At 38.1% G+C, this 27242-nt stretch overlaps 1 protein-coding gene across 2 annotated transcripts in view; it reads right to left on the minus strand.

The window, feature by feature from the left end:
- Positions 1-9758: 9758 nt before the first annotated feature.
- Positions 9759-27242, minus strand: part of LOC110059124 (leucine-rich repeat-containing protein 72-like) — a 56652-nt gene continuing 39168 nt past the window's right edge. For both annotated transcript variants that reach the window (XM_089296044.1, XM_089296045.1), the window contains exons 3-8: positions 22164-22233; positions 20037-20232; positions 19657-19746; positions 12109-12270; positions 10710-10755; positions 9759-10238 (exon numbers count right to left, since the gene is read on the minus strand). In XM_089296044.1, coding sequence (XP_089152170.1) covers positions 10070-10238; positions 10710-10755; positions 12109-12270; positions 19657-19746; positions 20037-20232; positions 22164-22233 — 733 coding nt within the window. In that variant the 3' untranslated portion in view covers positions 9759-10069. The remainder of the gene's footprint in view (positions 10239-10709; positions 10756-12108; positions 12271-19656; positions 19747-20036; positions 20233-22163; positions 22234-27242) is intronic.

Raw genomic sequence — 27242 nt, forward strand, 5'->3', positions numbered from 1 at the left:
GATCGTACTCGTACAACTAGCGCGAGCAGGTATTATTCATTCACCGCACGAAATTGAAGTCTTGTTTTCAACCCTGAAAAACTCACCTGTTCCATTAGCTCAGAACATAAAACTACATATTAGAGCCCTGGTTCTTTTTCCCTGCCTTATTCCCTGCCATCGCTGTGAAAAATCTGCAAGAGAATCTCGCAACCCTCACCATTTGATCACACAACGTGACAACACCCACGCGAGAGCCTCCGACATGTGCGCGGATCCGCGCGGATATATGACGACATGAACATGAACATGACGACATGAACATGAACATGAAAGGATAACACAAATATATACGCAACGAAATTTACATACGACGCAAGAAAAAAGGCATGCAGAATGTGAAAAAATACATTAACATACGGAACAAAAAAGGACACAAAGAAAACACGAATTAGTATATTCTCAGCTCCGACTATTGCATTTCTAGCTCTCTGATTGGCTCAAAAACTCCGACTATGAGCCATTAGTCGGAGTTTTACCTTATATGGAAAACAGTGCGCCAAGTTTAAAAATTTTCCGCTCTGTAAAATTGTTGAAATAAAAATCGGCGGCAAAAACCCGATTAAGAATATACTAAAACAATTATTCCATTCGACCTTGTTGGATATGAAGTGATCATAACCAACTCGCGCTACGCGCTCGTTGGTTATTTATCACTTCATATCCAACGCGGTTTCATGGAATAATTGTTAAATAGCCGTAACAGGTCCCTTCACAGAAAGTGTCAGTTTTCCACAATATTGTTGTGTCTATTAATGAAGTAAATCCCTCTCAACATTTTTAATAGCCTGGCCAAACCATACCTGGAGGCATTAGATGATATGATCGATGAGGAGGAGGGGGAGTTAGAAGAAGGCGAAGAAGAAGAAGAAGGACAAGAGGATCAAGAAGAACAAGAGGAAGGGCAAGAAGAACAAGACAATGATGATGAAGACCTCTACAGAAAGTTAATAGAGGATGAGTTTATTGACAGTGATGTAGAATAATCAGTATTTTGTAGATTCAGTTTTTAAATTTTTATCAATATTTCTTTCACAGATGTATTAATAAGTAATAATTAAGTAAATAGAGGATGAGTCTGAAATTGTTTTGATTGTTCTACATTTACAACAGCTTATTCAAATTAGCCCAAGTTCAAAGGCTGAAGAAAATATGTCATTACTTTTTTTTTACTAAATGAACCACAAATCACTGTGTTGTCGGTGAATAGTTTGTTGGATCTAGATTTAAGGGACAAAAGCGTGACAGAGCTTTTCATCTTTGCAATAAGAACCCAGTCACAGTCGTGCATGACTAACTGTGGCCACCTTCCTTGGTTTAAATAAGCTAATCAAAATGCATGAACTAGGTATGGTGAAAATATCAAGCATCATGTAACTTGTTGGTCAGTCGACAACTCCTCCTCTCACATTTCTTTTCATAATTTTGAATTTGCCAGGTTTGAATGGAAGCCATAAGAAAGTTGTTGAAAACATGTCAAAAAATGATGAAAAAAAGTTAGTTTGGTGGCCTGTGTTAGAAGTGCACCACTGTAAATAAAATGATAAGTATTATATTAATATGTCCAAAAGGCATTTACCTGTCAAAAAAAGGATTTCTCAAACTAATTTTAACTTTGGTTATTTTGCCTTTGTAACAATACAAATCTCAAGATTATAGTGGTTTTACAACACAGGCTAAAAACAGGCCCTAAAATATAATTTTCGAAAATGGATAAAGCAACGGTTTGCATCATCCGTGAGCATTGCAGGTAATTCAAGCCAATTAATTCAAGGTCACAAGTCAGATTGTTTTGGTTCGCCCGTGTGTAGAAAGATCTACATGTATAAGATTCCGGTTGATAGTGATAATGGTAATTATACCTGCTCATGAAAACACCAGTTGTGTAAAGTCCAGTCTAGCCATAAATAAAAAAAAAAAGATTTGTAATCTTCTTTGTCGTAACTGAATTATGTTATTGAACTAGTATGAACATTGGTCGAGTTCTTCACCTTGCAATGTTATGGAGAGATCCATAGACTTGTAAAAAAAAAGAAATACCCATATCAGTATCCGACGTAAGTTTCATTCCTTGTTCAATGCTAAATTCCTGAGTGGTGTGCCTACAAACGAGGACTAACAATAGAGCTATAAATCAATGAACATAATAAATCCCTCTAAGATTCTCCAACCGAAACAAGTGATAGGTTGTTAAGGTATCATTGAATTCCTAATTTTCAACTTTCTGCTTTCATTTCATCGTTTCTCCCGGTTAATAACAAGCACCCGTTGTAGCTAGTTACAGCCGATCCCAGGAATGCAAATCTCATTAGCAGTCAGTGCTCTGTCTGATAACCATAACGAGTACTTTTAAGGGTATCAAGTCTTATATCGGAGATTCGGTGATATTTCTTTCTAAGAACAAAAACTGAAATAGTTTTCAACATAACCTGCCTCAGCACGTTTGCGAAAATCTATTGGGTCCTTTCAGAGGTTTCTTTAAGAGCACTCGGCTAACCTCCAGGTACGATTTCCGTACAGCTCCATACATTAATTATGTATGCAACTATGTCAAACTATCACATTATACTCAGCAATCGTGAAAAGAACGAGTCAGTCAAAAAATTGCATGCACAATTAATGTAAGGGGTGGTGCGAAAATCTTGCCAACCTCTCTGTCAAAATAAGAGAGCCCCTCTACCAGTTTTGTCCGCATAGTATAACTTCCACTGACAGAATCGCTATGATAACGATGACAACCACAAAGCGGTTTGTGGTGTTTTGAATAGGCCACAAAGCGCTTTATGGTGTTTTGAATAGGCCACAAAGCGCTTTGCGGTGTGAAAAATTGGAAAAACCAAATTATTTCAGAAAATAGCTGTGAGATATTTGCGAGTCAACGAGCCATCCAGTTTTCAATGTTAAATCCCAAAATAAAACACCACAGAGCGCTCTGTGGTGTTTTGAATAGGCCACAAAGCGCTCTGTGGTGTTTTCAATAGGCCACAAAGTGCTCTGTGGTTTTTCGACTACTACTGCTGTTTTGTAAAGCAAAGCGAACTAGGAACAGTTAGAAAGCACTCCGGCCATAAAATCTACTCGACAAGAAACTTTCTGTAATAAACGTTCGATGCTACAGGAGACGGCTTACCCAAAAAGGTTCAGTCAGTCAGCCTCAACAAACCTATACTGAGAAGAGGGCTTTCGCGAACCGGATTTCGTGTGAGTGACAAGATTGGGAATAGAGAAATATTGCGCAGATTGAGTGGTAGTTTTACAGCACCGAAACTAAAATTGGTTACACTGCTTCTCAGAAATTTTGTTTTGCCTCTGTAATATCATTGACGACCTGAACGATTTGAGAATAATCAAAGCGCGGAGTTTAATATTGGCTGGCCGGGAACACGCAGTTCGCAAACCGGAGAGCAACCACTGTTTAAATCTTCGATCGAACTTTCATGTTGAATTTGAAACTGAAAATACACTAAGCGGTCAATTTCCGATAGAAGTCTTGTGATGTAAATGCAATTCTTGCAAATAGTCGCTGCATATTTACGTTCAGTTACTCTGGTTCTGAGTAAAGACATACAAAGTCAAATACTGCTTCCGTACGCTACCCCTCCAAAAATCAATTTTGCTCGAAGACCGAACTGCAACGGAGTTTAGTTACCAGTCTTATGCTGCGTGTTATTAGATAGAACGCATGATATGATTGGCTCCGTATATCACATTACGTCAGAGGACATGTCTGCCCATAGGACATAACTGCAATCGTACAGCGGGTGAGCGGGACGAGCCGAGAGCGGTCTGGTGACGAGGGAGTCCACGGGGGAGCCTGTGGACATTCCGTGGACGTTTCACTGATGCCGCCGTTCCGTGATACCAGCTCCTGGTATCAAGATCTGATTGGTTGAATCGATGACTGTTGACAGCTTTGAGAAGCTTTGAGATAAATATTTGACAGATCTTGACAACTGCATGTAAATTTGCATAATTCTTGCCGCGACCGACAAAGATGACTTCCGCGTGCAATGTACAGTTCACAGACGTGGAATTCGAGGTAACTTTGAGCAATTCTTTGCAACATTTTCATCACATCTCTGGTTTGAAACATGAGCAGAAGCTATCCCTGGAAACTGTGGCACAGAAGCGCGATGTTTTCCGTATTCTACCTACTGGTTTCGGGAAGTGTCTTATTTTTCAATTGCTGCCGCGTCTACTGAAAGACTTGTGGAAACTACAAAGTGCTTGTGTCTTAGTTGTGACGCCTTTAGTTTCTATAATGAAAGACCAGGTTGAAGAGTTGACACGTCTAGGTCTGAGAGCGTTTGCCATCGGCTTAGGAGACGAAAAAGGAGAGAAAGAACTGGTCGCCGGTGGATTTGAACCAAAGTTTCGCACTTATTGTGTAGGCACTCGTCGAAATGAGGAACGGCTCTTACTGCAACGTCAGACAGATCGATCAAGGGCGCTCCATGTGAAGCGCTACGCTCCTGAAAGCTAGGCTTCTTGATCTCTTCCAACAAACGAATCAGTAGTTCAGTTTCTCTGGTTTGTTCCGTCCATGACACAACCTTCGCATCAAAATCGTCGCCAAATTTCTCCTGCATGCGAATAGTTGACTTTTGAGACATGGTAATAGCCAAGTGATGACACCTTTGCAATGTCGCCGCTTTCACGCCGCCATGCAACAACAACAGACCATTTCTGTAGTGAAAGGCGCTTAGCTTCTGGTTGTACTGTTTAAGGCAAATACAGGCAGCAGCACAAAGAGCATTCCTCGTTTCAGGTTTCTCATCAAAGGCGTTTGGTCCGCGGAGAATACTTTTTCCGACTGATTTCGGTTTACCAGACTTACAAACCGCGGCCAGGAAGCAAATTAAATGCGGTAGAATGCTATAAAAAGCCAATATATCAGCGCGGGAAAAACCATCAATTTTGACAGGTTTAATTACCTACTTGACTGATTTGTAACAGGCTAATCACCAAGGGGCCGAACGGCGTATCAAAAACAATGTCTACAGGCTCTCCCGCGTCCCACTCGCTTCGCTCACGGAATCACGCTTTCGCTCGCCGAATTTTTTTTCCGCCCTTGCTGGGAGCCTGTTTGCTATGGGGCGCCGTTTGTAAATTTATTATTTAGACCGAATTTATGCCATTTTCCCCTTATTTATAAATAATTGGAAATGCCACAAAATTTGTTTATAAATAAGACACAAGAACTTGTCCGTTGATATGTAAATAATTATTTTAGGTACGTCCTGATTTATAAATAATCTTTTACCATAGAGTTATTATATATAAATAACAAACTAAACAACTTCAATTATTTATAAATCAGGTCATCTCTAAAATAGTTATTTACATATCATAAAGTTTGTAAATCCCATTATTTATAAATAAATTACTTCGCCGGGAGTGTAAATTAATTATTTATAGATAATGAACTTCACTAAGTGTGTAAATTCATTATTTAGAAATAATGAATTTCACCTCGCCGAGTGTAAATTTATTATTTATAAATAATGAACTTCACTGAGTATGTAAATTCATTATTTAGAAATAATGAAGTTTCACCTCGCCGAGTGTAAATTTATTATTTATAAATAATGAACTTCACTTAGTGTGTAAATTCATTATTTAGAAATAATGAAGTTTCATCTCGCCGAGTGTAAATTTATTATTTAGAAATAATGAATTTAACCGTGTGTGTAAATTCACTATTTACAAATAATGAAGTTTCATCTCGCCGAGTGTAAATTTATTACTTAGAAATAATGAACTTCACTGAGTATGTAAATTCATTATTTAGAAATAATGAAAGTATGAATGGCTGACCCAGCGTCTCTTGCCCGATCGATTTCGGAGGTTGTTTCTCGCGGCATAAGTGAGACAGTTAATGCTGCCCTTGCTCAGGTAGGTATGCAGCCTGAAATTCAGCAGTGGCGGATCTGGGTGAGGGGCCCGGGGACCCGTTCCCCCCACCCCACGCTTCAAATATCTATTATGTCGTTCTTATTCAATCAACAATTCGGCAGCTCACACTGCAACAGGAACAACTACTCAAAGGCCGAGGTAACAGGTAAATTTTAAGAAAAGAAACTGCTGCATGAAGAAAATAAAAATCGCTTGGCGTGTTAAGTGAAAGGTCTGATTTCTATTGAAATAGACCTTTTTCGCTTGGGCGGTTTGTTGTTCCATTACAGACCACGTGATATTCTCTAGAGAATTGTTCTTTTACTCACCTAAAAATTATTTTTTCATATACGCGCAACTATTTGAAAATTTGAAAGGAAGAATTCTCAAGAGTATCATCAATTGGTCTGAAATGGGGCAACAAACCGCCCAGTCGAAAAAGGTCTATTCAACAATGGTTTAAACGTAAATTAATTTAGCTTTCCACATGTACGATCTTTGGACTTGCCTGGAATAGACATGCTTAGCCGTGACTTGATCAAGCCAAACAAAGTGTGTCACACAGCTATCCGTCCAAAGGTCACAAAGGTCACAAAGAATTTAACCTGCGAGCAGGCTCACGTTTGAGTCAAACGCACAAGTGACGAAGAGGAATAGCGATCGGCGGGAAAGAAGCGCCAAGAAAGTGACTTTCTCCTCTTGCGGCTTCGCCCGTCGATTTCTCGCTCTCAGCTACGCCGAGCGCGTTTGTGCTCCAACGTGAGCCTGTTCGCAGGCTACAAAGAATTATCTGAGCAAGTAAATACATTATTCGATTTCCCGATTTTAAAAGCTCTGCATTTTCTTCATGCAGCAATTTCTTGTCTTAAAATTTACCTGTTACCTCGGCCTTTGAGTAGTTGTTGTCGTTGTCGTTGTTCCTGTTGCAGTGTGAGCTGCCGAATTGTTGAGTGAATAAGAACTACACAATAGATATTTGAAGCGTGATTCTCGCTTAAACGCAATCATTCAAAATAAGCGGGGTGGGGCAGCCTCCCCTGGATCTGTCACTGCTGAATTTCAGGCTGCATACCTACCTGAGCAAGGGCAGCATTAACTGTCTCACTTATGGCGCGAGAAACAACCTCCGAAATCGATCGGGCAAGAGACGCTGGGTCAGCCATTCATACTTTCATTATTTCTAAATAATGAATTTACATACTCAGTGAAGTTCATTATTTCTAAGTAATAAATTTACACTCGGCGAGATGAAACTTCATTATCTCTAAATAATGAATTTACACACACGGTTAAATTCATTATTTCTAAATAATAAATTTACAGTCGGCGAGATGAAACTTCATTATTTCTAAATAATTAATTTTTAAATAATGAATTTACACACACGGTCAAATTCATTATTTCTAAATAATAAATTTACAGTCGGCGAGATGAAACTTCATTATTTCTAAATAATGAATTTACACACTCAATGAAGTTCATTATTTATAAATAATAAATTTACAGTCGGCGAGATGAAACTTCATTATTTCTAAATAATGAATTTACACACACAATGAAGTTCATTATTTATAAATAATAAATTTACAGTCGGCGAGATGAAACTTCATTATTTCTAAATAATGAATTTACACACTCAATGAAGTTCATTATTTATAAATAATAAATTTACACCCGGGGAGGTGAAATTCATTATTTCTAAATAATGAATTTACACACTCAGCGAAGTTCATTATTTAAAAATAATAAATTTACACTCGGCGAGGTGAAACTTCATTATTTCTAAATAATGAATTTACACTCCCGACGAAGTAATTTATTTATAAATAATGGGATTTACAAACTTTATGATATGTAAGTAACTATTTTGGAGGTGGCCTGATTTATAAATAATTGAAGTTGTTTAGTTTATTATTTATATATAATAACTCTATGGTAAAAGATTATTTATAAATCAGAACGTACCTAAAATAATTATTTACATATAAACGGATAAGTTCTTGTGTCTTATTTATAAACAAATTTTGTGGCATTTCCAATTATTTATAAATAAGGGGAAAATGGCATAAATTCGGTCTAAATAATAAATTTACAAACGGCGCCCCATAGTTTGCAGGCTACTTCATAGCTACCTAGTACCTGACATTACATGACATCAAGAAACCGCGTGGAAACATAGTATATAACAGTTACGATGCTAGAACGCATGCCTCTTACATGTTGGGTTCTACCATAAGGAAAACTACTCAACATTTGATAAGTTAATTAATCAACATGACACGAGCGTGGGACAAAGAAAAATTCTGAGTCTCCGACAGGAATCGAACCCATGACCTCCCGAATACCGGGCGGGCGCTCTATCCACTGAGCTACGAGAACTCATGGAGAGCAAGGTCATTTAACTGAGTTCATATATGATAGGTGTCCTGCATACTGCTAGGATCAACGCTATCGAATTCATCGTGAGTAGTGATAAGCTATATGAACTCTGTTAAATGACCTTGCTCTCCATGAGTTCTCGTAGCTCAGTGGATAGAGCGCCCGCCCGGTGTTCGGGAGGTCATGGGTTCGATTCCTGTCGGGGACTCAGAATTTTTCTTTGTCCCACGCTCGTGTCATGTTGATTAATTCACCTTCACATACTCAACATTTGTGTGTTATCCTGTATGCAATGTATCCTCCACCTAATGTATAGAAGACACGAACGCTAATCTGCGCATGCGTTTAGAGCAAATTGGTTTTGTTCCTAAGAGAATAGTACCACAGGGAGAGCAAGGGGTTACTTGAAACAAATATATAGCTTTCCAATGTTTACTCCTGACGTAGATATAAGACGTTTTACGTAGGGTACACGTGTACCTTTCCCAGCTCACCCCCACCATTTCCTTGTCTGTGGACTAATTAATTAACTGCGACAGCGCTTTCCCGAGAGGGTTTATGGCTCGAATTGTCGCTCTAAGGTGGTTTTGAAAACAGCCTCTCTGCAAAAGGCCGCCATTATGTAAACAAACTTACCTCAATCCGCTGGTTCCATATTTGGGCAAAACAATTCTGTGGTTCTGATTGGTTGGCTAAAAAACCCCAGCATTGTTCCGAACATATAAAGAGAAGTTAGACGCTTCTAGGTGATATGCTTCTGCCCATACTTGATGGGCATTTTATGACATTCTTTTCAGTCCGATATTTTGAAGGTACAAAGTACGAAAACTGTTCAAATGTTCTTTGAAGACTGCGTGGCACCAAGTTAAATTGCAATTTAATTAAATCAGATTTTCAACGTGTCAGAGAGGTTTTTTTTTCTCTTTCTTTCTATTTTCGGTGAAGTAGTGTTGCGTTGTGTTGTGTAAAAAGGGTAAACTTACGACTCGTATGAAATGCGAAAAGTTTTCTTAACTTGAGTATTTTTGAGCAAAAATTCCTCATGGGGGTTGGAAGGGCTATGTAATCGGTAAGTGGGGCAGTTATGCATGTGCGCGTGTCACACCAATCACAGTGTGGGTTGTATCAAAGAACCAATCAAATTGCCTGTTAGAAAATAAGATGGTATCTACATTAATCTGGAGACATGTCAGATTACTGTAGTTTTTTCAGTCAAACATTTTACTTACCATTTAGTTATCTTACCATTACCGATGTAACATCGTATGTACATCATAAATTCCCAGTTTCTTTCTTGCTGTACATTGCAACCAAAAACACTTGTCAAATTAACCAAATCATTACTGTAAACAGTTCCATGAATGCTCCTATCTCCGAGACTTTTAGTTCACAAAAAAATAACTCTTGCACGCCTTGCGTGCCTATGTTTCTATACACTTGCCAAATTCAATTCATTATCATTTATTTTAATTACATAACCATCGTTTTGTTAACAGAGAAACAAAACCGTAAAGAAAATTAATGCGATCTGCGGACATAAAACTAGGAAAAAAGTGTGGGCGGGCGGGCAAGTGAGTGAAATGTGCTTGCGGACCTTGACACATAGCAAAATATCAATTCCATAATTAGGTTGATAATCGAAAACAAATATCAACTGAACTTGCATTAGAAAGCGAATAATTTTTACATCTTTACATTTTACAAGAAACGGCCAAAACAGTTCTGTTTGTTGGTGTGTTGGATTGGATGTCGACCTCTATCGAAAGCGTACTGTGAGAATTCTAGGTGTATCGGGGACACTTTCAGGAACAAGTCTCCTTTCTTGTGACAGAGGTATGGACGACCAGTCAAATGTCGAGTACTGCATAACAGATCGCTGAAGAGCTCGTCTTTTTATGGCTTCCTCAACAATGCCCTCATGGTTACTGCAACAATATTATACAAAGCTCATTAATACACCAAATGCACACTTAACAAAACTAGTAATCCCAAAGCGAGAAATTTGACATCTTCATGCAGCCAAGTTGTTGGTCTTCTTTTGGGAAAAAAAGGGGATGACGTGCCGGGTTTTAAAACATATCTAAACGGAATAACTAATTCAGATGAAATTCTGCTTCCTGCCTTGATTTTTCAGTTAATCATAGAACGTCTTTCGCAAATAATTTTCGGCGACTCATATATTCCTGTGGTTTTGTCTTGCAGTGGTCTACGCTTGATCGATTTGGCTTTTGTTACTCTAAAAATGAAAGTGATTGACGCATATGTTCCCAAAGAATGATCTCAAAACTGCTATCTTGGCAATACTAAGTGACACCATTTGTTAACTTTCGTTACTTGTCTGCTTGACGAGAACAGCTTGAGGAACAATCTGGAGCTAAAAAAGTTAGAGTACTAACCTTACAATACTCTCACACCTTTCACTATCCTGTATGTCAACATCATCTGTGTGAAGAAGCAACAACTAATAACTACTAGATGCCTTATTGCTGCGGAGCGAGCGTAGCGAGCGAGCAGCAACATAATCAGGATTTAAGAGGAATATGTGGAAGGGAGCATGAATTCTCGAATTCATCGCTTTTTACCAGAATGCATTGCATTTAACCAGGGTGCACTGCGCCACTTTTTACCAAAGTGCATTGCGCCACGCTCAACACGACGATGTCACTCCATCTTTTCGCGTAGATTCCAGTGAGAAAGGTTTAATAGTGGTTATGTTTTGCTCTGATTTACCTGTATTTTAAGACAATGTGAAGGAGATCGTGCTTGACTTTCACAAATCTTCCTTTTGTTCTTAATGTAGCATGTGAAAGTTTGTAAATCTGGACGATTAATTGTGACATCTTAATTTTAAGCTTAGTATGTCATTTCTTAGCAGTCTCGCCTCCTTGGCCGAATTCTTAAGTGAAGAGAAATCGTCGTTACTAAAGCTTGTAGAATGATTAAAACAAACGAAAACAGTAGAACACACTAATTTCATAGATGCTGCGATCTATTCCTTTTCATCCAAACATGAATTTAAGTTAAAGCTTTAGCATTTTCACACATCGCAATGCACGCGTTCTCGACACAGTCTGTCAACATTCTAGAGATATTTAATGCGTACCAGTACATAATCTTTAAGTTAGATTTCTGCCCCAACAATTTCCGCATCTTTCGGTTTTCGCGATCTGGTAAAGGGGAGGTTGATGTGTACCGTTTTCTGTCCAAAAAAAGTTCAGATCACTATGTGCTTTTTTTTCCCCGGCCCTTGTTACAGCTCACCATCGATGCGTCATCATGCATGAAGTTGATGCATACAGGGACAGATTTTAAGTTACACACCACGATTTGACACTACTTTAAGAATTGATGCATTCAAGGGCAGATTTTAAGTTAGACACCACGATTTGACAATACTTCAGTTAAGAAACAAAGGTTATAGTAAATCTTGGAACACGCAGATAGATGAATTACTGCGTTAAATATGTCACTATCAACAGAATGTGCCGCAGCAGTACTATCTTTTAGATACCCTAGTAGTAGAATTAATCTCATACCTTCTGATGTGCAGTTACAGTTTTAATGCGTGAAGTTCACCTTTCCAATGTAGAGAGGGGGTTCAGCTTGTTGTATCAAATTGTCCAACTTATTGAAAAAACTTCCCACAGAAATACCTGGATTCAGATTTCAAATTAAAAAAACCCAGGGTTTTTGATGTAGAAATCTCCCTATTCTGACCACGCAGTTGCCTACTCAATCGTGCCGGTACTGTCTGAGTACAGGCATACAGAGTTTCAGGATAAAAAGTACGCCTACCACTGTCAAAACCAAAACTCTCAAATGTCCCTGAAGGTGGAGGAGTATACACTTTCTTTGGAGGACCATCCACATGGCGACCAAATGCTACAGTCTCCTTCACCATCTCTCTTTGTGATTCGTATTTTTTTCGGGCTTTGTCTCTTTCTGCGTTAGTGATTTCTAAGAGTAAAATTGATATATTAGCTAGTTCTTTGATCTATGACAAGCAGCCAGTAAGTAAATCTGGCAAGCCTTTTCACACCAGTATGTGAAAGCTCATAGTTTTCACTCCATTTTTAGTGCAGAGTGCACTATGGGGATGGTTTAGGGGGGCTGCTGTTCGCTAAGGTACTAACGTCATAAGGTGTTAAGTTTAATGTTTGTTTAATTAATTAATTTCAATTAATCAATTAGCCTTGCAGGAAGGGGGATTAGGTGGGGTATGGCAAACCGTTTGTAGCAAAATGTAATCCTTGCAATACATGTTTAATCCTTTAAATAATGGTTTCATTTAAAGATGTAAAAAGGCATTCACTCCAATCGTAAATATAATTTTTGGTTCAATTCAATCTCTTAATTTTCATAATTCAATCCAATACCTGGAATATTGATTCAATCCAACACCTGGAATATTGATTCAATCCAATACCTCGAATATTGATTCAAACCAATACCTGGAATATTGATTCAATCCAATACCTTGATTATTGATTTAATCCAATACCTGGAATATTGATTCAATCCAATACCTCGAATATTGATTCAATCCAAACCTTAAAATTTTATATTCAATCCTGTTTCCGGTTTTGTTCAATCTTCCTGGGCCAAGCGCGGCCAACAGGAATGAGAGTAACTGAGCACTAGAGAGCACTGGAAACATGGCGGGCAAAGAAGAACTAGATCTGTTGAGTTGAGTTTCCTAAGTTTCTTGCTGACATCTTGGATAAAACGGAAATACTTTTTTGAGAATTTTGATTCAGAAGTTGCAGAAGCGCACGCCGAAGTTCTTGATCAAGCCATTAGTCTGCTTAGGTCAATGAGGCAATGCTACAACCTAGACACAAGGGACACGGAAAAAATCAGAGGTGTAGCAGCTCTCGTAAGCTTGTAATTCTCTTCATTGATAGCAGCTGTTATTCTTTTAGGGCTAGGGGCATTGTTTCTGTTATTTGTTATGTTCTGTTATTTGTTTTGTTATTTAACCTAGACACATGAGACTCGGAAAATTTAGATTCCACTGTTACCGCTTTTGTGGATGTAAATTAGCCAATTTTTATGTAACTAACATATTTGTTTAAAAGAGCTTGGGTTATCCTTGGTGGAAAAACTAAGTGTACGGTGAAAAGATGCACTGGATTATCAGTGTCAAGGATGTCAGCAATTCCGTACTATAAAAAGTGTAAAGGTACAAGTGGGAAACACAACGGAAAACATCCCTCCACAATCTTTCAATTAGTTGGTTGTGTGTTGATGGCCCTGCAGTGGAGCTGCCCCTATCCTCTGCTCTAACCTGCACCACTGTATTGTACACACAAACGTTTTCAACACCATGATCTACTCGCACTCTCGAAGGCCAAATTTTCCGTCTCTCTTAACGGCATCCAGAAACAATTCAAGAACTGTTTCCGCTTTATTGTTGGCACTTCATTTCAAACATAGGCACGCAAGGCGTGCAAAAGTTATTTTTTGTGAAGTCTCGGAGATAGGAGCATTTATGGAGCTGTTTACAGTAATGATTGGGTTAATTTGACAAGTTTTTTCGGTTGCGATGTACAGCAAGAAAGAAACTGAGAATTTATGCTGTACATACAATGTTACATGGCCGATGGTAAGATAACTAAACAGTAAACCATAAAATGTTTGACTGAACAACCTACAGCAATCTGACATGTCTCCAGATTAATGTAGATACCATCTTGTTTTCTAACAGGCAATTTGATTCGTTCTTTGATACAACCCACACTCTGATTTGTGTGACACGCGCACACGCATAACTCACTCACTGATTACATAGCCCTCCCAACCCCCAAGAGGAATTTTTGCTCAAAAATACTCAAGCTAAGAGAACTTTTCGCATTTTATACAAGTTGTAAGTTTACCCTTTTTACACAACACAACACAACAACACTACTTCACCGAAAATTGAAAGAAAGAGAAAAAAAACTCTCTGACACGTTGAAAGTCTGATTTAATTCAATTGCACTTTAACTTGGTGCCACGCAGTCTTCAAATAACATTTGAACAGTTGTCATAATTAATTTTTACCTTTAGAAGAATGTCATAAAATGCCCATCGAATAAAAATGTTAAACTGCTACTGCAGAGATGTAAAAACCGTCCTGAAATGAAAGCTTCATTTTCGTTTAATATCCTGGAAATAATAGCCAATAACTTGTCAGCTCTAATTGAATTTACTCCCATATAAAAAACAAAAGTGTTAAGTTACCATTTGTAACTAAAGATAGCAAACATCTGGTGGGAACAAGTAGTGACGATTCGTCAGCTGTGATTGAATTTACTCCCTTGTGAAAAACAAGAGTGTCAGATTACCCTTTGTTACTAAAAGATAAAAATATCTCGTTATATTTACATGCAACAAGAACAAAACAATCGTTACCTGCACTTACTATTGTAAACATTAGAAGTGTTTCAAATCTAAATAGTTTCATCTCCTTTAAAACGTGCTAAGAACTAGAAGCGACTATTCGTGACCTTCAATTGAATTTAGTCCTTGTGAAAAACAAAAGTATCAAGTTACCTTTGTAACTAAAAATAAAAATATCTCGTTCCATTTGCATACTACTAGCTCATGAACTGTTTCAAAACTCAAGGCTGATCTCGTTCATAACTAAACTCCTCAGCCTAACCCACAGAAAATGTCGAAGTAAGCCCAATATATGAATAATTCCTCTTTGATAGAAGAATAAATATGGCCGTTTTAAACTGTATCAGGATCAAATCTTCTCGCATACCATTTACCTTTACAACAAGAAATTTGATTGGCTGTTCCAGATGAATCCTAGTCCTCGAAGTTCCTCAAGCCCCTTAGCAGGAATTTTAAGAAATTTCCTCCACGATTTCCTCCTTTTTCGCTTTCTATGATAACAGAGTCCACAGTAACAGTTCACGGAGTAAATAGTTCTGCGACGCAACACACTGAACATATCTACAAAAGCGGTAGCAATGGAATCTAAATTTTCGGGTGATGTAGCAGCTCTCGTGTCTCTGACTCACATGAATGGCTTGCTAAACTTTGAGAGAACAATAGAACAAATAACAGAAACAACGCCCCTAGCCCTAAAAGAATAATAGCTGCTAACAATGAAGAGAATTACAAGCTTACGAGAGCTGTTACACTTCTGATTTTTTCTGTGTCCCTTGTGTCTAGGTTGTAGCATTGCCTCATTGACCTAAGCAGACTAATGGCTTGATCAAGAACTTCGGCGTGCGCTTCTGCAACTTCTGAGTCAAAATTCTCAAAAAAGTATTTCCGTTTTATCCAAGATGTCAGCAAGAAACTTAGGAAACTCAACTCAACAGATCTAGTTCTTCTTTGCCCGCCATGTTTTCAGTGCTCTCTAGTGCTCAGTTACTCTCATTCCTGTTGGCCGCGCTTGGCCCAGGAAGATTGAACAAAACCGGAAACAGGATTAAATATAAATTTTTAAGGTATTGGATTGAATTAATATTGCAGGTACTGGACTGAATCAATATTGCAGGCATTGGATTGAATCATAAAAATTAAGAGATTGAATTGAACCAAAAAGTTTCTTTATGATTGGATTGAATGCCTTTTTACATCTTTAAGTAAAACCATTATTTGAAGGATTAAACATATATTGCAAGGATTAAATTTTGCTACAAACAGCTTGTCATAGAGGGGTAGGTACCCAAGTGTACTACGCAAAACGTGTCATACTTATGCTGGTTTCTTGAAAACATGAGAAAGCTATTTATGTTTTCGCAAATCTCTTGCTATCCTTGTGTTATTCTCTTAAGAACAAAAGCAATTTGCTTGAAACGCATGCGCAGATAAGTTAGCCTTCAGTGTCGACCACTAGTCCAGTTCCTCCATCTCTATGTCACGCAATGCTACCGTAACGTTGCTTGACAGAGATAGGGCCAGAAGTGGACTATTCTGACCAGGGATAGCAGCTGTATTTCAGGTAATGTCAGTTCTCCATTTTTGCTCATGGATGACGTAGTCTTCCATGAGCTTAGAAGGTAGTTCAATGGCACTCACTCACTCACTCACTCACTCCATTCTGATTAATTTATTCATTAAAGTTAGATTAAACATTTTTTCTCCTTCCTCCCCTGCTAAGTATTTCTTTGTCCCAAAGACTTCAGCGCATATGTTTGGCAGGTTTTATGGGGGTACTAGAAAGATGTAAAAATGAATTTTTGTTCAACAATGGCGTAACACAGCACGAAGGTCGAAGATGTTTTTTTGTTCGATTTGTAAACAGGGATTCCTTCATGGGTTGAAAAATGGGAAGTTATTACGCTAAGGAACACTTGCTGCGACAATTCGACGATGAAATCCTATAAGTGATGATACTTGCATCGAAATCTTAAAAGCTACGATGTAAGCTTATATTTACCGTGGTCCAACTGGACGAATCAACGGAATTGCTTAAAAATGTTTTAATGTCACCCGGAGGAATGAAATGTGAATGTCGTGTCATCTGGAAGCTAAGGTAAGCGTTCTTGTTGTATCGTTTTTTTCCTTAAAAACTATGTCTATAAGAACACTTTTGAGTACTAGTAATTAGATTATTTCGTTCGGAAACTGCTCGATTCTGAAAATAGTCATATGACAAAGCACATGGCGAGCTGTTGTTCGTCATTTTGTGACTGTTGGGTGTTGTCTCTACAGAGTTGACTTCTCTCTGTTGGATTCTCTCTATGGATATAGTTTGTACTGGAAATGCTCATAACAAGTCTCTCGTATATTTGGGGACAAAAGCATTATCGCAACTCTCGACTAGCCAGGGTAATTTGCTAGGCCAGGAGACGTGCAGCTTCGTGTAGCTTTGAAGAAGCTTATGTCGAGTTCCCCTCTTGCTGGGACTTAATCGCCACAATAATTAATTAAAATTAATTAATTAAACAAACATTAAAGTTTACACCTTATTGCGTTAGTCTGTTATTACCTTAGTGCCTTAGCGAACAGCAGCCCCCTAAACCATTCCTGAATAGTGCACTCTGCACTAAATATGTATTATTGTTTATGCATTGCTTGTCTTCCTCTGGTTTTCACTTCGTTCCCTTTGATTCTCTTGTCATTGTTTTTGACTTTGATTCTTTTGTCATTGGTTTGTTGATGGAAAATTGGGAATGGAAATAATATCCATTTTCATTATTGTGAGTTTCAATGATACACATTTAACCGATATTTGGCTTTTCCAAAACAGAATACCTAGATCCCTTATATCACTTGACTTTAAGTCCGTTTTGGCAAGGCAAACATGTGAGTGAGTAGCCACAAGCCAAAGTATTGCTGCCTGAATCACGAGCGTTTGGCCCAAACGACATCAAAAATTTCTGCAACTAAGGGTGCAGGGCCTCCCCTCACCCCCTGTCCATACGCCTATGCTAAGCAGTGTGTATTTTCGTTCCAGTCACAAAAATACTGAAAACTTTCGTCAAGACAGCTCTCAATTTGGATCATTTTCGATCAACACTTGCTCAATGCTTGATCAACATCTCAATTGGCACTCAATCAATATCTCAATCAATACTCGGTTGACACTAGGCTGACACTTGATTGGCATCTTAATCAACACTCGATCGACACTTGATCAGCAGTTGATTGATAGTTGGCGAAGTGTTGACCGATTCGTATGTATCCATCAACACTCGATGGCGTATCTGCGAAAATTACTTGACCATAGACCGACTGAGATGTCAATCAAGTGTTGACCAAGAATCAATTGAGATGCCCATCAAGTGTCGATTGAGTGTCGATGGAGGGTATCAATTGACACTCGACTTCAGATGCTCTTAGTACACATGATCCCTTAATTTTACTGTGATGTTCTGCATTCATTTTAAATGTAAATTCAATATCTTAACCCATTGACTCCCGGAGCTTTTTGCAAAAAACACATTTTTTAGACATTTTGGAGATTTTCAGCCAGGATATGAGCCAACCTAGCTCCAATCTACCCAAACAGGCATTTGCAACATGACAGCATGCCTTTCTTTCCACTAGCATCGCATTTTGCCGCATTATTTTTTGCCTGTGCATGTGCAGAAATCAAAATTTCGAGTTTTTGGATGTGAAAGTGACCCTATGTCTTTTTTCGGCTTTTTAATTTTTTTGGCCTTTCCTCTTTGTCCTTTTCTTATATTTTTTGCTGCAGTGATTGATCTTCTACTGAGCTTGCTTCCAGTTCAAAAATTTCCGAGAAGGCATCATCGAGACGGGCAACTTTTACCATAGAGTAGCCACGTGTAGTCGCAGGAAATTTTGCTGCGAGTTTTTCCCTCAAATTTCTGAGCATTTTCGTGCATGGTTCAGGCTCCATTGAGCTGATCACTCTGATCTGGGTATCATTGGAAAGATCTTTTCTTCCTGCAGAACTTGAGTATAGATAACGGCAATTTTGGTCAGATATGATGACGTCAGAAGTAGAACAAAGGCCAACGTTCTTCACGGCTGGTTACAGCCTGCACAGGCATCAATGGTTTGAAGCAGTAATTATATTTTTCACACCAACATCTGTAACTTGATATGTTTGATTCTTGCAAAGGTATGTAACACAATACTTGTGTTTTCCGAGAAACAAGAATTAATTTAATATCCAATTGTCCAGGGAAAGCACATTTACCAATTAAAGAAGTAAGATGGGTACAACACGTTTTCCGTAGTGCTCTGCTCTGCTCTAAGTAGGTGGGGGGGGGGGGGGGGGCTCCCATATAAAAAGAACAAGGGTCCTTGTCGGAAATGTTGAAAAGAATCCCTTAGAGGTACCAAGATCCTGTTTTTGCGGGTGTGGCTTGAAATCTTTCACCTCTAAGTAAAGAGGTAGCAATTCTAAAACAACTCATTCAGTGACAGTCACACTTTCATAATTTTTAATAGTGATAAAGACGGTTGCTTTGAATACCTTCTACTCATTAAGTTGACTATCAAATACCTTCTGTCATATTTTATTTGGGCTTCATACCCTAAAAGGACCCACAAAAGCTCCTGCTCTGGACCTTTTGAGGCTGAACACCCTAAGAGGTACCAAAACTTATTTTTTGGCCCCCAAGGTACAACGAGCACCCCCATCCTTTTTACACAGATGACCCCCACTGGGCCCAACCCCAACCCATTTACAACAATTAATTACTTGCTAAACCTATTTTTGATAAACAACCATTTAAGTTTAAAACTTTTCCTCATTCCTTTTTGAGCTTTAGTGGGTTAGTCGTTTTAGAGATGGCAATCCCCTGGTGCACTCTCCACTAACAAGGTCAAAGTTATTATGGGACAATTTGACCGCTTCCATTGCCACTACATGTATGAGGATGACACAGAAATAAACACAAATACATGATATGATATGTCCTTTACCTTTCCTGTCTAGCAAGTCAACTGAGGGCACATGGTGTATTATGTAACTCCTGTAGTCATAATCTTGAGCCAGTGGATTAGCAAACAGATCTAATACAAATATTGAGAAGACGTAAATTGTCTGTAGCTGAAGAGTAATCTATTAGTACAGATTTTGATGAAAGAAAGTTTAAAGTTAATTATAATTCCAAGATTTTTGGATTATGTGCATAGAAACTCAAAATGCTGTGTGCCACTGTGTGGATGAAACAAACAACAAAGTAACTAAGGGTAAAAAGGTATTACATACCAATTCTTGGTCTTTAAACCTTTGCCATTTTTCAATGGTAGATACATGTAACTTTACCAAACTTTAAATCACTGAAAACTTTAACACGTACTGAGTGTTTTGAGGCATTGCATGGCTCTCAACTCATGAACAACATCAGTGAGTTTTACCAGCTGGTTTCCATTCAGCAATAACACCTGAAGGCAAGTCAAGTGGCGCAAAGAGCCATTCAGCTCTACCAACATGTTGTCTTGCAGATACAACTCTCTCAGTTGATAGTTTGACCCAAAACAATTCAGTTCCCTAAGCTAGAAATAAATGTAAACAGAGAATTATAAAACATTATACATTGATGATGATTTATACATTATTTACGAAAAAATAACAGATGATTCTCAGCTTAGTGTGACATTACAATATATTTGCACTGTTTCTATTGAGAGAATTGAGTGTTGCAGTATATTATGCCACTAGATTCATAAACAAACTTTTTATTTTTTTCACATATCTTTTCTATTTAAACAGTTTGGAAAAAATTGTTAGCAAGGTCTCACTCAGATGTTGGACTATGAGTCCAATTTGGAAAACACTCAATTTGGGGAATTTTGGACTCTGACTCTACAAGACAGGCTGCTTATAGGAAAAGGGCCACTTATTAGGGATGGACACTTTTAGCCTAAACAACAGTCCATTGAAATGAGCAACAAAAGATAGTGTAGCTCACAAAATGTAACCAGAGACTTCTCTCTTGTTTATTCCAGTTCACTATGTTTAATATTATGAAAGCAGATGACATAATTCACTCATCTTATCAGCTGTTCTGTGTCTATGTCCTTTGTGATGGTAGTACTGGTTTGGAAATTATGTACTTACATGTATTAGAATATAGGTGCTTATTGAACAATTCCAAAAGTAACAGCCCTGTTACTTTCGGATTTAGCAGGCAAAAGGAGCCGCTACTTTCAGGTAGCTGTTACTTTTGGATGGTTAAAAAAATACATTTGAACAGTAACTGATGGTCCTTTCAGACAGGGCAGATGCATAACATGAAGTTTACCGGTACAGTTCCTTTCATGTATGACTGTTACAAAGCAGACTGTGTAAAGGAAAAAAGCTTTAAGGTCATTCATCACATTTGCATTGCGCATCCTTACTGCGCATAATTTATGGTGTCATTAGCGTGCGCTCCTGCACGCGCACATTGAAAACATGACGGATTTGCTATGATATTGAGCTCTGTCAGTTGAAAAATGGCTCTAGCTCACCAACGATCACGGGCACCCCAAATTTTTTTTCTAGTCATTGTAATCAACTAATCATAAGCTTTGCGTGAGAAAAGACTGATTTAATTTCTATTGCTGAAAATTGAATAAATAAGAAAAATAGCAGATACACTGTGGTCTTTTCTATTTTGCAGTCGGTAACCACGTCAAGAAATTTGGTTCAAATTTTTAATCAAGGATTTAGCTTTCCGTCTGAATCAAACTTAAAATGTTTATTTGTGTCCGACACAATGTATTGACTGTGGTTTAATGTGTGTTCTTATGAGTCCGGGCTCACAAAGATGTTACAATTACTGGGAATGCGTTCTTATGATAAGCATTAAATTATGCCAAAATGGGGCATTTTCAATGCCTCACTGCTCCTTAATGAGCATGGGCACCCTCCTTTTTTATTTCAAAATTGAAGTTATCATATGACAAATATTCAGTGGACAAAGTTTGAACAAAAATCTATTGTCACTTTTATTTCAGAGGAATTACCTTAAATGTTGGTCATCATCAGTCCTTACTACCCCCAGTGGGGTATGGGGTCGCTTTAAATGTTGGTACATTGATCTAAAGGTTACTGCTTGAAACCTTACATCAAAATTAATATAAATTATACGGTTTTTATTGCACATGTAGCTGAGTGGTAATCTTTAAAGGGCTGCTACTTTCCGGGGGAGCCATTATTTTTGAGGTTCAATAGGAAGGTAAAAAAGTACAGCATTAAAGTGTAGCATTAGTTTTGGGGAGCTGTTATTTTCGGCCGGGGGGGGGGGGGGGGGGCTTTACTTTTAGAATTCTATGGCATTTAAAAAAATACATACTTACGTGGAGGGTGCTTATTAGAAATAAGAAGTGTACTTCTTAACAGTAATATTGTATACAGTTATGGGTTTAGGAATTTTGTTCACTGAGATATTAAGGTCACGCTGTAAGATTACACCCCAGCCATGACATGAATCAGGTGTTACCTTATTCCCATTTAGCCACACAACTTGCAAGTTTTTGAATTTTCCAAAGTCTTTGACTTCCTCAAGACCCCTAAAGTCAAGGAGTAAACAAATAATTATTATTAGTCATTTGAAATTATTGTACCAATTCTATCAGGAATACAAACAGCATTACCCACAGCATTACATTGCAAAATTGTCCTCAAAATCATACACACATACTTTTGACTGTCTGAATGATTCACCAAAAAGAAAACTTCAGCACTATAAAACAACCATATTGACTTTGGCATGCAAGTGACTGCAAAAGCTTTATGCACTGGGAATTTACTAAAAAGGTAGCAGTAATTACAAGGCTTAAAAAATTCGACCAGGTCTAGGGAATTTTCAATCAGGCAGCAAATTTGGTCACCTACTATTTCAGCAGGCCAAGTATGTCATTATAAGTAGTCTGTTCCAACTCAAACTGCTTAAAGGAAAACAACAAGCATTTATTGTGCTCTGTTACCAAACTTTGAACTTCAAGTCAGAAATCTCGATCTATGGTTGCAGTAGGGATAGACAAAAATTAGACTTCATCAACCACATAATTGTTTCGTATCAACTAAATGTGTCAGGCACAATAACAAAGTTGGAGAGGGTGGCATGGGAGTACAACTGGTCTTGCAAGGACTTCACCTGTCAACTTCTTCTGAGTTCACATAGTGATTCAAAGACATTAGACAGTGCTGCTTAATGCCCACTCAAGGTTTACTCTCTGTGTCTAACAAGAAATCAGTGTTCTCTATGGCAAATAATCAAAGGCTCCCTGAGCCAGCTCATGGATAAATAGGCCAATTCCAAGTTGATTTTTGCCTCTGTGGCAAAACGAGTCTTGGTATGAAAATGTATGTCACCTGTACGTTCACTCTCATGAAAATCAAGCCAATTTCATGTGAAACGTTTTGCTTGAGCACTTGATCTGAAAAAGAGGCAAACAGCAACTCGGAAGTGGAAGTAAAGTCTGCACATGAGCCAAGTGGCCCATCAGACTGGCACTTTTCCCGGTTTCTGTAGCATGAAGCGACTATTTCTACTACCCCTGGATGGGATGCTAGTTCATTGCAAGGTTATCCCTAACATTAAATTTGCTGGTATCTATTTATCTCCTACATGGAGAGAGGCACTGTGAGAGTAAAGTGTCTTGCTCAAGAACACAATACAATGTTCCCAGCCTTGCTGGTAGATGGGAAATCTATAGAAAGAAAAGTATTTCCTTGAATATTATAAGAATCATTTCAGACAGTTTTGTTTCAATCTTGAACCCGAAGTGAAGGGGATGTTTTAATTTACAATTTATAACTTTTTTTACCATATAACTATGTCCATGGGGAGGGGGAAGGGAAGTAACAAAGTTTTATAAAGGGAGGCCTGCCCCAAGGTCAAAAGCCTATCCATTTTACAAAGTGTTTTTGACAGAAAGGGCTTCCCTTTCATATACATGTAGCTTCTAGCTTGAAACCCCTTTTAAAAACCTAATGTGGCCCTACCATATCTTATTTCTTGGATAAATAATCAATTAATGTTTGAAATCCCTGTCCTGTTAAGTCTTATAATACCTCCAGCCTGAAAAAAGTGCACCTTTAGTCAACTATAGGGAGAAGCCCACCCCACCTGTGCAATACAATAATAAGGGTACTACGGTGTGTCTAAAATACCGGTAACTGGTAACTGGTAACTGATAGCTGGTAACTGGTAACTGGTAACTGGTCACTGGTTACAGGAATTTAGTGTATTGATGTATTCCTTTGGTGAAAGAAAAAATAAAGCGACGTTTGGGAAACAGCTGTTTTGAAAAAAAAGGTTGCGTGACGACTTCACTGCATGTGTAAAGAAATTTGATATGTTGTTTTGACTATGCATAAATTAAAACTTCGACTGGGTTATATGAAAGAGCTTTATGTATGTTCCAAGATTCTCATACAAAAACTTCCTTTAATGAAGAAAAAGTCAGCTGCTATGCCATTTGGGAGTGAAGCGCTTCTAAGTCAGTTGTACATTAGTTTAAACACCAGTTCAAACATTTCAACATGACATGAAGGAACGCACCGCGTGTGCAGTGTACCATGAAAAAGTAAGTCTTTGTCTACAATGTAACTATAAACAGCTGTGGCTAAATTTTATTACAATGAATGGGTCTTGTTTTTATGGATATGGAATTTCCGAGGGGTAGGGGGGGGGGGCAAGTAGAAAAATTATGGAAATTCCAGGGAGTGGGGGGAGTACTGTGAAGCCCCCTGGAACAGAAAATCCTGGCGGGTGGGGGTTCAACCTGGAAAAAACTCTCTGTGGGGGGGGGTATGGATATTTTCTGGAACCACACAATCTTTTTTATAAGTGTACTAAGGTACACTTAGTTTACTGCATCGGTAGTAAGGGACTTTCATGGTATCAAATCTATCAGACACCAGTCACCAGTCAACAGTTACCAGTCAACAATTACCAGTGACCAGTCACCAGTCACCAGTCACCAGTCACCAGCTACCAGTATTTTAGACACGCCGAGGGTACTACATATTGTAGTGTATGCACGTAAAATAACTTTCTTCCTTGGAAACAAAAATCACATTATTTTATTCCTATATATCTTGGTGATTGTTTGTGCTAATCTCACTAGCAATGCAGTAACATTCAAAAGGATTGCAGATAATTATGTCTCTTGTAATAGATTTTGTAATGATTACAGAACATACTTATGTTGACAAGTATCAAGCACTCTCTTCTCCATAATTATTTCAAGTTTTGATTTCAATTTGTTTGAATCTCTCATTTCTAGAAGCAAAAAAAAAAAATCTGCATCACCAGCCACCATGCGTTCAGGTTACATTTGACACAATTGGACAGTATCTCTCTCTCTGTGTATCCCTCATCAAGCACTTCAGTGCCAGGGAAAACTTGGTTTTTTTAAAATAAAAAAAAATTTCAGACATTATGCAACAACCTGAAACTAAGCACAGACAATCTATAAGTACAAATCTTCATCCAGTTTACGGTTTTCTTTTACACCAAAGTTTCACGAATTTTTAGCTCTTTACTTTTTGAACTGGTGAGAAAACAGCTGTTTTACTCTAAAAGCACACACAAAAAAAATTGTGGGAAACTTTTTTTTCGTGGAAATCATGATCAATTATGATTCACCCGACTCCCATACCATTACCTCATGTTACCGCCGTTGCAGCAATATCGATTTTTGGAGTTATGAAAATTTTCAGGTGTACTTGCATGACCAGGACTGGATTCAAAGCTCAAGAAATGACATTCAAATTTTTTTGGAACCACACAGACAAGAATAAATGTAACTTCAGTTGCTTGAGAGGGAATAAGCTAAATAAATTCACACATACTTACAATGCGATAAAGCAAGTGTGACACAGGAAATCAAACACGATTTCAAATCACAATAAAACTTGCTATTTCTAACCAATGTGGTTGAAAATTTATATCAGAGTGTAAAACTGCATGGATAATGGCATGATATGTCTCTTTTCTGCATTACCTTGCATATTTCAGGCAGTTTTTTAGTGCAATAGCTAAATGTGGCGGGAAATCAACCAAAATGCGTACTTTTTGTCAGATTGACACCTTTAAGGCTAGAACTTGCCCTAACTTTGATATTTCTTTTTGAAAATGTAGTATTTTTTGGCAATGACAATGGAGACTGCTTCAGTAGATCAAGAATGTCAGTGATTTAAATGGGCATTTAAAATTGATTGCCCAATTTGTAACAACAAAATAGGCAAAGTGTGTTGCCCAATTAACAGTAAGTTTAAGTTATAACCTCTGTATCTTTTGTATCCTTGCCAGCGATGTTCCACTATGTATTCATTCTAACACTATCTTGTTCACACTGGACATAATTAACCTCAATTTTAAGGTCATTTGGCGTTTGCATGACCTTGCCGTTAAGCCGTCAGTGTGCACCAGGCGCAGGCCTTATACGAGGGTTTTAGAAGGGTTAACCGTCAGCATTGAAAAGGAAATTATTACTAATACTTTACTATCAACTGCCAATAGTCATCCCTAATAAGCCGTTAAATGTCAAATGACCAAATTTGTTCACCATCAACCGTCAAAAAAACAAACAATATGTGTTTGTATGTTGAACACGTGCGCGGCATGTGTGCCGATGATAGTGAGGACACCCTGTTTCTGATAGTGGAAGGGACACCCTTTGATCAGAGCAACATCGGAAAGAGGGTAACCGCCTTTTGGTTCAACGCTAAGCAAATTAAATTATTGAGCACCAATATCAGGAAGATAGCCTCATCAGCAACTTATGATATGGACATTGTTGAAAAGAGGGCCATTCACGAACACATGGCTCCTAAAGAGGAAATGGCAGATCACTATTACAATATAGACCATATCACAAAGAAGTCTGCCCAAGGTCACCAACTACTGAAAAAGTCCCTTGGCTTGGATACGTCAGTGGCTACAAAATCAAACACCACGTCAGCAAATTCAGCAAAGCTTGATGATGACAACCACAAGGAAGAATCAGAGCCAATTATTCACAAAGAAGAACTCTCCAGTAGTCAACTAGAAGTCATCGAAATGCTGTTTTCCAGCCAAATAATTTCTCAGGCCTAAATCACATTTGACATTGTGAGAAACACCATGGCTGAATATATCGATTTAAGCAAATTTGCGAGTGATCCTTGTAGTTGTAAAGATTCTAGAGGTTGCTTCTTACTCAAATCTTAAACAATTACAGGGGTTAAGCGCAGTGCGAGATGATAAGTGATTCGAACTCCACTTGGTAGATTCAAACTGATTTAATGACAGATCAAGTCCATAGATCTGGTTCACAATACATAGCGACTGACGAAATAGCGAAAACCAGTAGATCACAAGTAGTGGTAGCAGATACGAATAGGAGTAGCAGTTGTACAAGTAGGTTTGAACTGAAAAGCTATATACATAAAAATATTGAAGGACCATAGCCAGGGTTGAGCATTTAAAATTTAAAAACGATCTCTGGCTAAAAATGTTTGTAGATATACGAGCTTTCGACTGTTAGATCTACAGTCTTCGACGGGTAAAGATGAATGACAAAATATG

This window comes from Orbicella faveolata, unplaced genomic scaffold (genome assembly GCF_042242905.1).
Source record: "Orbicella faveolata isolate gen_17 unplaced genomic scaffold, um_ofav_v1 contig_26, whole genome shotgun sequence".
Taxonomy (NCBI): Eukaryota; Metazoa; Cnidaria; class Anthozoa; order Scleractinia; family Merulinidae; genus Orbicella; species Orbicella faveolata.